Source organism: Panthera pardus, unplaced genomic scaffold, assembly GCF_024362965.1.
Source record: "Panthera pardus isolate Hobbes unplaced genomic scaffold, ASM2436296v1 HiC_scaffold_25, whole genome shotgun sequence".
NCBI classification, from domain to species: domain Eukaryota; kingdom Metazoa; phylum Chordata; class Mammalia; order Carnivora; family Felidae; genus Panthera; species Panthera pardus.
In genome coordinates, this window is record NW_026526821.1 from 89142193 (window position 1) to 89154514 (window position 12322).

At 39.4% G+C, this 12322-nt stretch overlaps 1 protein-coding gene across 5 annotated transcripts in view; it reads left to right on the plus strand.

Moving 5' to 3' along the window:
• The first annotated feature begins 376 nt into the window (after positions 1-376).
• The window catches only part of ALMS1 (ALMS1 centrosome and basal body associated protein), a 216879-nt gene continuing 204933 nt past the window's right edge, over positions 377-12322 (plus strand). For 2 of the 5 annotated variants that reach the window (XM_053890824.1, XM_053890826.1), the window contains exon 1: positions 377-743. In XM_053890824.1, the coding sequence (XP_053746799.1) occupies positions 435-743 (309 nt within the window). In that variant the 5' untranslated portion in view covers positions 377-434. Of the gene's footprint in view, positions 744-8795; positions 8852-12322 lie in introns of all 5 variants that reach the window. The other 3 variants (XM_053890825.1, XM_053890827.1, XM_053890828.1) reach the window with 2 other exon arrangements.

Consider the following 12322-nt stretch of genomic DNA (forward strand, 5'->3'; position numbering starts at 1 on the left):
CTTTAAAAATTTGTAACTTGCAAGTTTGATTATCGTAGGTTTATCCTAGAGTCTGATCTCCTCCCGGTGCAAGGGCAAAATTCAGTTTTGACTTGGTCCAACCGAGGACGAAATTCTCCCCTCCCTCGAGAAGACCCCAGTCCGAGTTTATTGTGAGCTTTCAGTACTGTGAGCAATGTCCCAGCGTGTGACGAGGGCTACGCCACTCCCTCGCCAGCTCCAGCCACACCTCGGGCCTCCCCGCGGGGCGTCCTTAGCAACCCGCGCTCTCACTCCCTGCCCCGCCCCGTCCGCGCGTCGCGGCGCCGGGTGCGAGGCCGCGGCGGTCTTTGCGCCTGCGCGCGGCCGCAACCGCCAGTCAGCTCTCTTCCCCTACCCTTCCTCCCCTTTCCCCTCTCCCCCTCCTCCTCTGCCTCCTAGAGCGAGACGCCAACATGGAGCCTGAGGACCTGCCGTGGCCGGGCGAGCTCGAGGAGGAGGAGGAGGAACAGGCGGAGGAGTCTGCGAACCAGGAAGAGGACGAGGTGGTCGAGGTGGTGAAGGAGGTGGAGGAGGTGGAGGAAGGGGAGGGGCGGGAGCTGGACTCGGACTTTAATTACGAGAGCCAGCCACGGGAGAGCACGGACGACGAAGACGACGAGGAGGCCAAGGCCTGGCTGCAGGCGCACCCCAGCGGGAGTTTGCTTTCGTCGTCGCGCCCGAGCCACCGCTTCTTGGAGGACGAGCGGACCGGCCCGGAGAAGGTGAGCCAGGCGGGGGAGAGATGTGGGCTGCCGTCGGGCAGGGTGACTGGTAGTCCCTGAGCGCTCCGCCTGCTTTCTACCCTGCTGCCTCCTGCTCGCTGCGGGTCACGGTGCCCGACAAATAATACGCGCGCTTTTAGAGCCTTGTAGGGGCCATCTCGCGTCCTGGGCCCACACTCTTGTTCAGGTTCTGGTTGGCTACGCCAAGTTTCCCATTCTTGCTGGCAAAGACCTCTTGTTTACTCCTCTCGTTGGGTCCCGGGCTTTTTGAATTACACCAGATGTTCTGAGAGCCGGTATTCCCAGTGGGTGTGGTGAAGCAACGCTTTGGGAGGGAGGTGGGGCTCCTTGTGCCCTGCGGGAGGGGAAAACGGCGGTGTTGGAAGTGGAGAGTAAGGTTGCCCAGGGACTGTTTTGTTGGGGAGACAATTAGATTAGTATGCCTGAAGGGCAGGACTCTTCTTGAGGGAGTAGTGTGGATTATGGACACTACATGATTAGTCTCCAGAGGCTCCTCGCCTATTGTACTTCACCGGACCCTCGTTTGTAGCGATAAAGGGGTCCCCAGTCGGTAGCAGGAGGTTTATGCCGCAGTTCCAAACAGTCTGGAAAGCTAGAAAGCACAAGGTATTACACAATGGAGAAAGAGCTGATTTTATGGTTGGCTTCTGAAGACCGGTTTGAAAATAACTACATTTAATTCATTAGCTTCTCAGGGAGAAAAAGAAAGTTTGCTCTACAATTCAGATATCAAATCATCAGACATTTATTAAGTTTCTGTTGTGTGCAGGGTATGTTGTGGGGACCAAAAGAAGCCCAGGGGTTTATTGTCTAGGACTGCTCCATAGACAAGATGTATGTAAACTGTGCAGAGTGACAAAATGCAGCAAAGTACAACAGTTGAAAAGAGAAAAGACTTACATAGACTTGTGCTGTTCAGTACAGTCATTACTAGCCACATGCGGCTCTTTACATCTTATTTAGTTAATTAAACTAAAAATTCAATGCCTCTGTTATACTAAGTGCTCAATAGCCACACTTGACTAGCGGCCACTATTGGAAAGTGCAGATACAGAATAGTTCCTTAATCACAGAAAGTTCTTTTGGACATTGATGCCTATAGACTGTTGATCATTAAAGAATTATTGTTTTGCCTGGTAAATATTCCAGTGGGCACTTATTCATTGAGCACTCATTAGGGCATTCACCTGTTGTGCTGGTTGGAACCTTGGTGAACCCAAACATTTTTTTTTTTTTTTTTATCTCTGCCTCACTAGTGTTCACATAAGAGGGAGGCAGACAAAATTCATTTGGCCACATGAATAAAAGTAAAACTGATAGGTACTAACATGCTTTGAAAGCATACGGAAATGGAATCTGATCTTGTTAGTGAAGCTGGGGAAAGCTTCCCTGAGGAAGTTCTGATAGAGCTAAGATCTGAAGACAAATTAAAGTTAACTAGCAAAGAGAAAGCCTCTCAGTTGAGGGAAAGGCACATGGAAAGGTAATGTGGGAGAAAGCATGGCATTTCCAGGAAACTAAAGGCCAATATAGATAAAAGATTTATCTCTGGAGCTTTGGAAAGTCATTGAAAATGGGGTATATAGTAAAATGTGTTTCAGAAACATCACTTTGTAGCAGAGTGGAGAACAGCTTTGACAGCAGGATGGGGAAGGGGAAGTGGCAATATGTCAGGGATGCTAATTAGTAAGCCATTGCAGTATTGCCAGGCAAAAGATGATCATATTTTGCAACAAGGAGGTGTTGGTGGATATAGAAAAAAAAAAAAAACAGACTGATTGGAGAAATATTTAAGAGGTAAAATCATTGTACTCATCCATTAATTTTACATTATTATTACACTAATAATGGATTAGGTGTGTACCATGGAGGCAAGAAGGTGTTTGGTGTTATATTATTGGATGAATGATTGTGTCAAATACTGAGATATGGCCAGGTTAAAGGTGGGAGTGATGGGAGGGAGGGGTTGATGGGATTGGCTGAGATGAGTGTTAAGATTGTTTTTGGAGATCAAAGGAGAAGTCTGGGTTGGAGATCTCAAGCTGTAAGTTATCTGCATATAGACCATAATTAAAGCTACATTTGTGGATGAGGTCTCCTAACTTTTATTTTGTTCTGTGATTTCTTGTTTGAATCAAACTATTAGTATTTAAATTTATTATCTCCAAGCCTAGAGGAGGAGTGTATTAAACCACTTTAACTCTTATTATAGACAATATGAAAAATTATTATCCCATCTAATAGTGATCTATATATAATAGACAACCCTACTTCTTAGAGCCTAGTGTTTCTACCCCACCCCCTCCAAAGAAGTGGGGTTTTTTTTTTGTTTTTGTTTTAAGAGAAATCAGGTATTTTACTGCTTACCTTGGAGAATATATGAAGGTATAGAATGTGTTCAGTATTAAATGTAGTTTTAAGGGGCGCCTGGGTGGCTCAGTTGGTTAAGCGTCTGACTTTGGCTCAGGTCATGATCTCATGGTTTGTGAGTTTGAGCCCTGCATCGGACTTTGTGCTGACAGCTCAGAGCCTGGAGCCTACTTTGGATTCTGTTTCCCCTCTCTCTCTGCCCCTCCCCCGCTCATGTTCTGACTCTCTGTCTCTGAAAAATGAATAAACATTAAAAAAATTAAAATAAGGTGGTTTTAAGAGATATAAAGAGTATTATGATTTTTTTCCCTTAGTTTGCTGACATTAAATTTTACTGGCATAAGTTGGAAGATGTTTAAAGGGGGAAGAGACTTTAGTGTTTCTTGCTAGAAATTTATGAACTATAAAGTTTTTTGAAGATAAGTTGTGTAGTATTTAATGCAGTGTATTAAAAGGATGAGACCAAATGATAGGAAACATTTAGTTCTGTCTAGTGTCAAGTTAAATGACAAAATTGTGAGAGTTTGATTCACTTATTTATCTCTTATTAGATCATAAGGATGTACTAATGGTAATGTATAAGGTAGCAATTAAGTTTGTAGTTGTGAGACTGAGCTAAGGCATGAGACTTTGTAAGTTTGGAGTGAAATGTGCCCAGCCTTACAACCAAGTCTTTTTAAAGAGTTTAGGAAGTGAGTGGTTCAGAGCTTTTACTGTGTTGGTCTTAACACTGGTTCTGCAGGCCGTTGAACATGGATCATTTCAAACACCTCTCCTTGTAATTCCTAAACTTAAATTTCTGAGCTGTGCTAGGGAAGATAATTCGGTTATATGGATTGGTATCACCAGAAATTCTTGGTCTCCATCTTTTAACTGGGTCATGAACAGTGTTTGGAAATCTTTGTGTTTCCTCCCTCTGCTTCTTGCACATCTTCACTCAGCCTCTAGGCGTCACCTGATGTTCAACATCAGGCCTGAACCCCTTTTTCACTTTCCTGACCCCTGTCTCCAAATTTGTCTACAGTGTATAATTTATCTTTTTTGACCTATTGACACATATTTTATTCTTTCAAATTTTTTATAATATTTATTTTTGAGAGAGAGAGAGAGAGAGCGCATGTGCGTGCACGAGTGGGGGAGGTGGGGAGAGAGAGAGAGAGAGACACACAGACAGACAGACAGACAGACAGACAGAATCCGAAGTAGGCTCCAGGCTCTGGGCTGTCAGCACTGAGCCCGACACAGAACTTGAACTCACAAACCCAGAGCTTGAACTCACAAACTGGGAGATCATGACCTGAGCCAATGTCGGAGGCTTAACCAGACTGAGCCACTCAGGTACCCCAATACATATTTTATTCTTAATATTAATCCTTGTTTTCTTAGCATAAAAACTGTGTCATAGTGTGTTTTCTCTTAAGGAACTGCTGGATTTTATTGGGATATTTTATAAATGATAATGGTTTTACTTTTTTTTTTAAGTTTGTTTATTTTTGAGAGAGCGTGAGTAGGGGATGGGCAGAGAGCGAGAGAGAGAAAGAGAGAGAGTGAGAGAGTGTGTATCTCAAGCAGGCTCCGCACTGCCAGCACAGAGCCCAGTGTGGGGCTCAAACTCATGAAACGGTGAGATCATGACCTGAGCTAAAACCAGGAGTCCAATGCTTAACTGACTGAGCCAGATTAAAATTTCATTGTGTGGGTATACTATATTTGTTTTTCATTCATTGGTTGATAAACATTTGTTTTTTTTCCTACCTTTTGGCTGTTATGAAGAATGTTGCTATAAACATTTATGTACAAGTTTTTATGTGGACATGTTTTTATTTCTATTGGGTATATATTTAGGAGTGGAATTGCTGGACATGTGGTAACTCCATATTTGTCCTTTGAGGAACTGTCCGATTGTTTCCCCAAATGGCTGCTGCACTCTTTTACATTCCTACAAGCAGTGTACGAAAATTCCAATCTCTTTACATCTTTGTCAACATTTGTTATTATTTGACTTTGATTATAACCATCGTGGTGGATATGATGTGGTATCTCATTGTGGTTTTGACTTGGATTTCCCTGATGGCTTATGATATTGAGCATCTTTTCTTGTGCTTATTAGCCATTTGTATATCTTCTTTGGTGACATGCCCATTCAGATCCTTTGCTTATTTTTATTTTGGTCATTTGTCTATGTACTTTTGAGATGTAAGAATTATGTATTTATTCTTCATATTTTCCACAATGTGAATTTAATATTCTTTTATAAGGTGTCTGCTTTGCAATATTTTTTCCCAGTCTGTGGGTTTTTTCACATTCTTGATAGTGTTCTTTGAAGCACAATAGATTTTATTTTATTTTATTTTATTTTATTTTGTTTTATTTTATTATTTTATTTTATTGTTGTGTTATGTTATGTTATGTTATGTTATGTTATGTTATGTTAGTTTTTAAAGTAGGCTCCATGCCCAGCATGGAGCCCAATGCAGGGGTTGAACTTACAACCCTGAGATGAAGACCTGAGCTGAGACCAAGAGTCAGATGTTTAACCACCTGAGCCACCCACATGCCCCAAAAAGTTTTTATTTTTGATGAAGTCTTATTTGTCTTTTTTTCTTTTGTTGCTCATGCTTTTGGTGTCCTATCTTAGAACCTGTTGCCGAATGTGAATTCATAAAGATTTACCTGTATGTTTCCTCTAAGAGTTTTATAATTTTTGCTCTTACATTAAGGTCTTTGATCAAGGTCTCAACAGTGGGCTTAAAATGTTTATTAAACCATGTTATAAACAGACATAACTGTCTTCTAGGCTTTGTGTTTCCATTTATAGAGTACAGGCAGAGTATATAATTCTTAAGGGCCCCAGGATTTTCAGAATGATAAATGATCATTGGCTTCAATTTAAAGTCACCAGCTGCATTAGCCCCTAACAAGAGAGTAGCCTGTCCTTTGAAGCTTTGAAGCCAGGTGTTGACTTCTTTCTAGCTATGGAAACCCTAGATGGCATCTTCTTCCAACATAAGGCTGTTTTGTCTACTTTGAAAATCTGTTTAGTATAGCTGCCTTCATTAATTTTCTTAGCTGGGTCTTCTGGATAACTTGCTGAACCTTCTATATCAGCGCTTGCTGCTTCATGTTACACTTTTGTTATGGAGACCGCTTTTTTCCTTAAATCTCATGAACCAACCTCTGCTGTCTGCTAGTCTCATAGTTTTCTGCAGTATCCTCACTTCTCTCAGCCTTCATACAATTGAGCAGGGTTGAGCCTTGCTCTGGATTAGGCTTTGGCTTAAGGGAATGCTAGATTGTATGCTAAGAGTATGTTTAGTTTTGTAAGAAACTGCCAGAGTGTCTTCCAGAGTGATTGTACCATTTTGCGTTCCCATCATCATTGAGTAATGAATAAGAGTTCCTGTTGCTCTGTATTCTGAGCAGCATTTGGTATTGTCAGTGTTTTGGGTTTTGACCCTTCTAGTAGGTGTGTAGTGGTGATCTCACTGTTTTAATTTGCATTTCCCTAATAATATATGATGTTGAGCACCTTGTCGTGTTCTTGTTTTCCAGATATACATCTTTTTTGATGAAGCATCTGTTCAGATCTATTACCCATTTTCTTTTTTTTTTTAATGTATTTATTTAGTTTTGAGAGAGAGAGAGAGAGAGAGAGAGAGAGAGAGAGAGAGAGAGATAGCACACATGGGGGAGGGGCAGAGAGAGAGGGAGACAGGATCCAAAGCAGGATCTGCACTGACAGCAGAGATCCCAATGTGGGGCTTGAACTCATGAACACAAGATCATGACCTGAGCCGAAGTCAGATGCTTAACCAGCTGAGCCACTCAGGCGCCCCTATTACCCATTTTCTAATTGGGTTGTTTGTTTTTGTATCTTTGAATTTTTTTTTTTATTTTTTTTATTTAAAAAAAATTTTTTTTTTAACGTTTTATTTATTTTTGAGACAGAGAGAGACAGAGCATGAACAGGGGAGGGGCAGAGAGAGAGGGAGACACAGAATCGGAAGCAGGCTCCAGGCTCTGAGCCATCAGCCCAGAGCCCGACGCGGGGCTCGAACTCACGGACCGCGAGATCGTGACCTGAGCCGAAGTCGGACGCCCAACTGACTGAGCCACCCAGGCGCCCTGTATCTTTGAATTTTAATAAGAGTTGTGTATTTTGGTTAATAGTCCGTATCGTCTTTTACAAATATTTTCTCCTGGTCTGTCGCTTGTCTTTTCATTCTTTTGACATTGTCTTTCACAGAACAGAAGTTTTTAATTTTAATTAGCCCAGTTTATTAATTATTTCTTTCAAGGATTGTGCCTTTGGTGCTATACCTAAAAACTCATCATCATACTCAAGGTCATCTAGGTTTTCTCTTATATTATCTTCTAGGTGTTTTATAGTTTTTATAGTTTCGCATTTTGTATTTATATCTGTGATCTGTTTTGAGTTAAATTTTGTGAAACATGTAAAATTAGTGTTTAGATTCATTTTTTTCATTAGATTCATTTTTTTGGATGTAGATGTCTAGTAGTTCCACTACCATTTGTTGAAAAGAGCATCTTTGCTCCCTTATGTTACCTTTGTTCCTCTGTCCAAGATGAGTTGACTGTATTTATGTGGGTCTATTTCTGGGCTTTGTTCTGTTACAGTGATCTGTTTGTATGTTCTTTTGCCAATACTGCACTTTTTTGATTGCTGTAGCTTTATAGTGAGTCGTGAAGTCAGATAGTATCAGTCCTCCCACTTTGTCTTCTTTAATTTTGTGTTGGCTGTTCTGGTCTTTTGCCTTTTCTTATAAACTTTAAGAAAAATCTGTCAATACCCACAACATAATTTGCCTGGAATTTTGATTGTGATTGGAATCGTGTTGAATCTATACATCATATTACGAGGAGCTGACATGTTGACAGTATTGAGTCTGATAAACCATGAACATGGAATATCTGTCCATTTAATTAGCTCCTCTTTGATTTCTTTTACCAGAGGCTTATAGTTTCTTTCATATAGATTCTGTACATATTTGGTTAGATTTATACCTAAGTATTTTAATTTTGGAGTGTGCTACTGTAAATGGTATTGTTTTTTAAATTTCTAATTCCATTTGTTCTGCTCTCTTTTTAATGTTCAAGAATGATTCACAGAATCTCTATCCATCTACTTTTTTGAAAATGGGGTATTGAAGTCTAATTATTGTTGAATTGTCTATTTCTTCCTTCATTTCTTTCAGTTTTTCTTTCATTTTTTACTGGGGGCTCTGGTGTTAGGTGCATATAGATTTTTAATTATTATGCATTCTTGGTGGATTGACTTATTTTTTTTTTTATTTTTAATTTTAACATTTATTTATTATTGAGAGACAGAGAGACACAGAGCGTGAGCAGGGGAGGGGTAGAGAGAGGGGAAGACACAGAATCTGAAGTAGGCTCCAGGCTCTGGGCTGTCAGCACAGAGCCCATTATGGGGCTCATACTCACAAACCGTGAGATCATGACCTGAGCTGAAGTCAGTTGCCTAACCAACTGAGCCACCCAGGCACCCCTGACTGTTTTATTATTGTGAAACATTCCTGTTTGTATTGAGTAATTTTTTTTTTTGTTTTCATATTGTTTTTAAAAAATATTTTTAAATTTTAATTCCAGTATAGTTAATATACAGTATTACATTCATTTCAGGTGTACAATAAAGTGATTGAACAATTCTATACATTACTCAGTGCTCATCATGATTAGTAAGTATATTCTTAATCTCCTTTACCTATTTCACCCATCCCCCCCACCTACCTCCCATCTGGTAACCATCAGTTTGTTCTCTATAGACAAGAGTCTTTTTTGGTTTGTCTCTTTTTTCTTTGTTTTGTTTCTTAAATTCCCCATATGAATGAACTCGTATGGTATTTGTCTTTCCCTGATTGACTTCTTTCACTTAGCATTATACCCTCCAGATCCATCCATGTTATTGCAAACGGCAAGATTTCATCTTCTTTTATGGCTGAGTAATATTCTGTTGTGTGTGTGTATATATAGATATATACACACACACACACACCCCACATCTTCTTTATCCATTTGTCTATCAATGAACACTTGGGCTGCTTCCATAATTTGTCTATTATAAATAATGCTGCAGTAAACATAGGGGCGCATTTATCTTCTCAAATTAATGTTTTCATATTTTGAGGGTAAATGCTCAGTAGTGAAATTACTGGATCATATAGTAGTTCTATTTTTAATTTTTTTAAGAACCTTCATACTGTTTTCCATGGAGGCTGCATCAGTTTGCATTTCCACCAGCAGTGCCTGAGGGCTCCTTTTTCTCCACATTTTCACCAACATTTGTTTCTTGCGTTTTTGATTTTAGTCATTCTTAGAGATGTGAGGTGATACCTCATTGTGATTTTGATGTGCATTTCCTTCATGTTGAGCATCTTTTCTTGTGTCTCTTCACCATCTGATATCTTCTTTGGAGAAATGTCTGTTCATGTCTTTTGCCCATTTTTTAATTGGATTATTTGCTTTTTTGGTGTTGTGTAAGTTTTTTATATTTTTTGGGTACTAACCCTGTATTGGATGTGTCATTTGCAAATACTTTCTCCCATTCAGTAGGTTGTCTTTAGTTTTGTTGATTATTTACTTTGCTGTGCAGAAGCATTTTATTTTGATGTAATCCCAAAGAGTTTAGTTTTGCTTTTGTTTCTCTTGACTCAGGAGACATATCTAGAAGAATGTTGTGTGGCCAGTGTCAGAGAAATTACTGCCTGTGAGCCCTTCTAGGATTTTTATGGTTTCGGATCTCACATTTAGGTCCTTAATCCATCTTTTTTTTTTTTTTTTTTCATTTTAAGTTTATTTTGGTATGTGGTATAAGAAAGTGGTCCAGTTTCATTCTTTTGCATGTAGCTGTTCACTTTTTCCAACACCATTTGTTGAAGGAAGGTACTATCTTCTATTATGTATTCTTGCCTCCTTTGTCAAAGATTAATGGTCATATAATCAATTTATGTTTTGTTATTAATATTATATTATTTCTGGGCTCTATTTTGTTCCATTTATATATATTTATGTGTGTGTGCCAGTACTATACTGTTTAAAAATATTTTTTTTTAATGTTTATTTATTTTTGAAGGAGACAGAGACAGAGCGTGAGTGGGGCAGGGGAGACACGGAATCTGAAGCAGGCTCCAGGCTCTGAGCTGTCAGCACCCAGCCTGATGCGGGGCTGTAATTCACGAACTGTGAAATCATGACCTGAGCTGAAATTGGACACCTAACCGACTGAGTCACTCAGGCGCCCCTGTATTGTTTTGATTATTGTAGCTTTGTAGTATATCTTGAGATCTGGGATTGTGATACCTCCAGTTTTGTTTTTGTTTTTGTTTTTGTTTTTTTTTTATTTGAGAGAGTGCACACACTCATGAGGGAGGGGCAAAAGGGAGAGAGAGAGAGAGAGAGAATTTTTTTTTTTAATATTTATTGTCAAATTGGTTTACATACAACACCTGGTGCTCATCTCAACAAGTGCCCTCCTCAATGCTCATCACCCACTTTCCCCTCGTCCCCACCCCCCATCAACCCTCAGTTCTCTGCATTTAAGAGTCTCTTATGGTTTGCCTCCCTCCCTCTCTGTTTGTAACTTTTTTTTTTTTTTTTGCCCTTCCCTTCCCCTATGGTCTTCTGTTAAGTTGAGAGAGAGAATCTTAAGCAGGCTTCATGTTCAGCCTGGACCCCAATGTGGGGCTCAATCTCATAACTATGAGATCATGACCTGAGCTGAAATCAAGAGTCAGACACTTAACTGACTGAGCCACCAAGGGCTCCTTTACTTTTCAAGATTGCTTTGGCTATTTGGGGTCTTTTGTGGTTCCATACAAGGATTAAGTGTTCCTGGCATTTTGATAGGGATTGTATTGAATCTGCAGATTGCTTTGGGTAGTATGGAAATTTTAACAATATTGGTTCTTCCATTCCATGAGCATGGAATATCTTTCCATTTGTGTTGTCCTCAATTCTTTCATCAGTGTTTTATAGTTTTCAGAATGCAAGTCTTTCACCTCCTTGGTTAAATTTGTTCTTAGGTATTTCATTATGTTTTAATATGTTTTGTCTTGATATTACTATAGCCACTCTATCTCTTTTATGATTGTTTGCATAGTAAATCTTTTTTATCTGTTCTTTAACTTATAACCTGTTTGTCTTTTTGAGCCTAAAGTGTGTCTCCTATAGATAGCATACAGTTGAATCTTCTTTTTCATGCAATCTAACACAACATATGCCTTTGATTTGATTGTTTGGTTCATCCACTTGTAGTGTTAATAATATGCTTGGATTTATTTCTGCTATTTAGCTTTTTATTTTCTGTATATCTTGTGTCTGTTTTTTTCCTTTAGTCTTTATATTGCTGCATAGAAACTTTATGCCCATACAGGTCCATTCCCTACCCCTTCTTTAATGCTGTTACTATTAGGCATATGTCTACATGTGTTATACTCAGCAATATGTTGTTATAGTTAAAACTTTATAAAATCTTAGGTTTTTTGAAGAATCTGGCAGAAGGTAGAATAACAAAGATATATTTGTAGCGATTGTTATATTAATCTACTTATCCCTTTTTTGTACTCTTCATTTCTTCCCTTTTTTTGAGTTACTATCTGGTGTCATTTTCTTTTTTCATTAAAAAAATTTTTTTTTAATGTTTATTTTTGAGAGAGAGAGAGAACGAGAGAGAACGTGCCAGGAGGGGCAGAGATAGAGGGAGACGCAGAATCCAAGCAGGCTCCGGTCTCTGAGCTGTCAGCACAGAGCCTGATGTGGGGCCGAACCCATGAACTGTGAGATCATGACCTGAGTTGAAGTCGGAAGCTCAACGGACTGAGCCACCCAGGCGCCCCATGGGGTCATTTTCCTATTCCATTGCACTCTGTTCCTGTTGATCTCCTTTGTGCTGTCATTATCAAATACATTTCTATGTTATAGGCCCAACAATACAATTAAATATATATTGTTTGGCATAGTTGCTTTTTAAATCAGTGAAAGGAAGAAAGGAGAAGTATGCCGTTATACTGTCTTTTGCAATTACCTGCAATATTGCTTTGATTAGCCCTTTTTGTTGTTTTCTATAAGTTTGAATTACTCACTGGTGTCACTTGCTTTCATCCTGAAGAACATCCCTTAGTATTTTCTGTAAAACAGGTTTGTTATCAAGA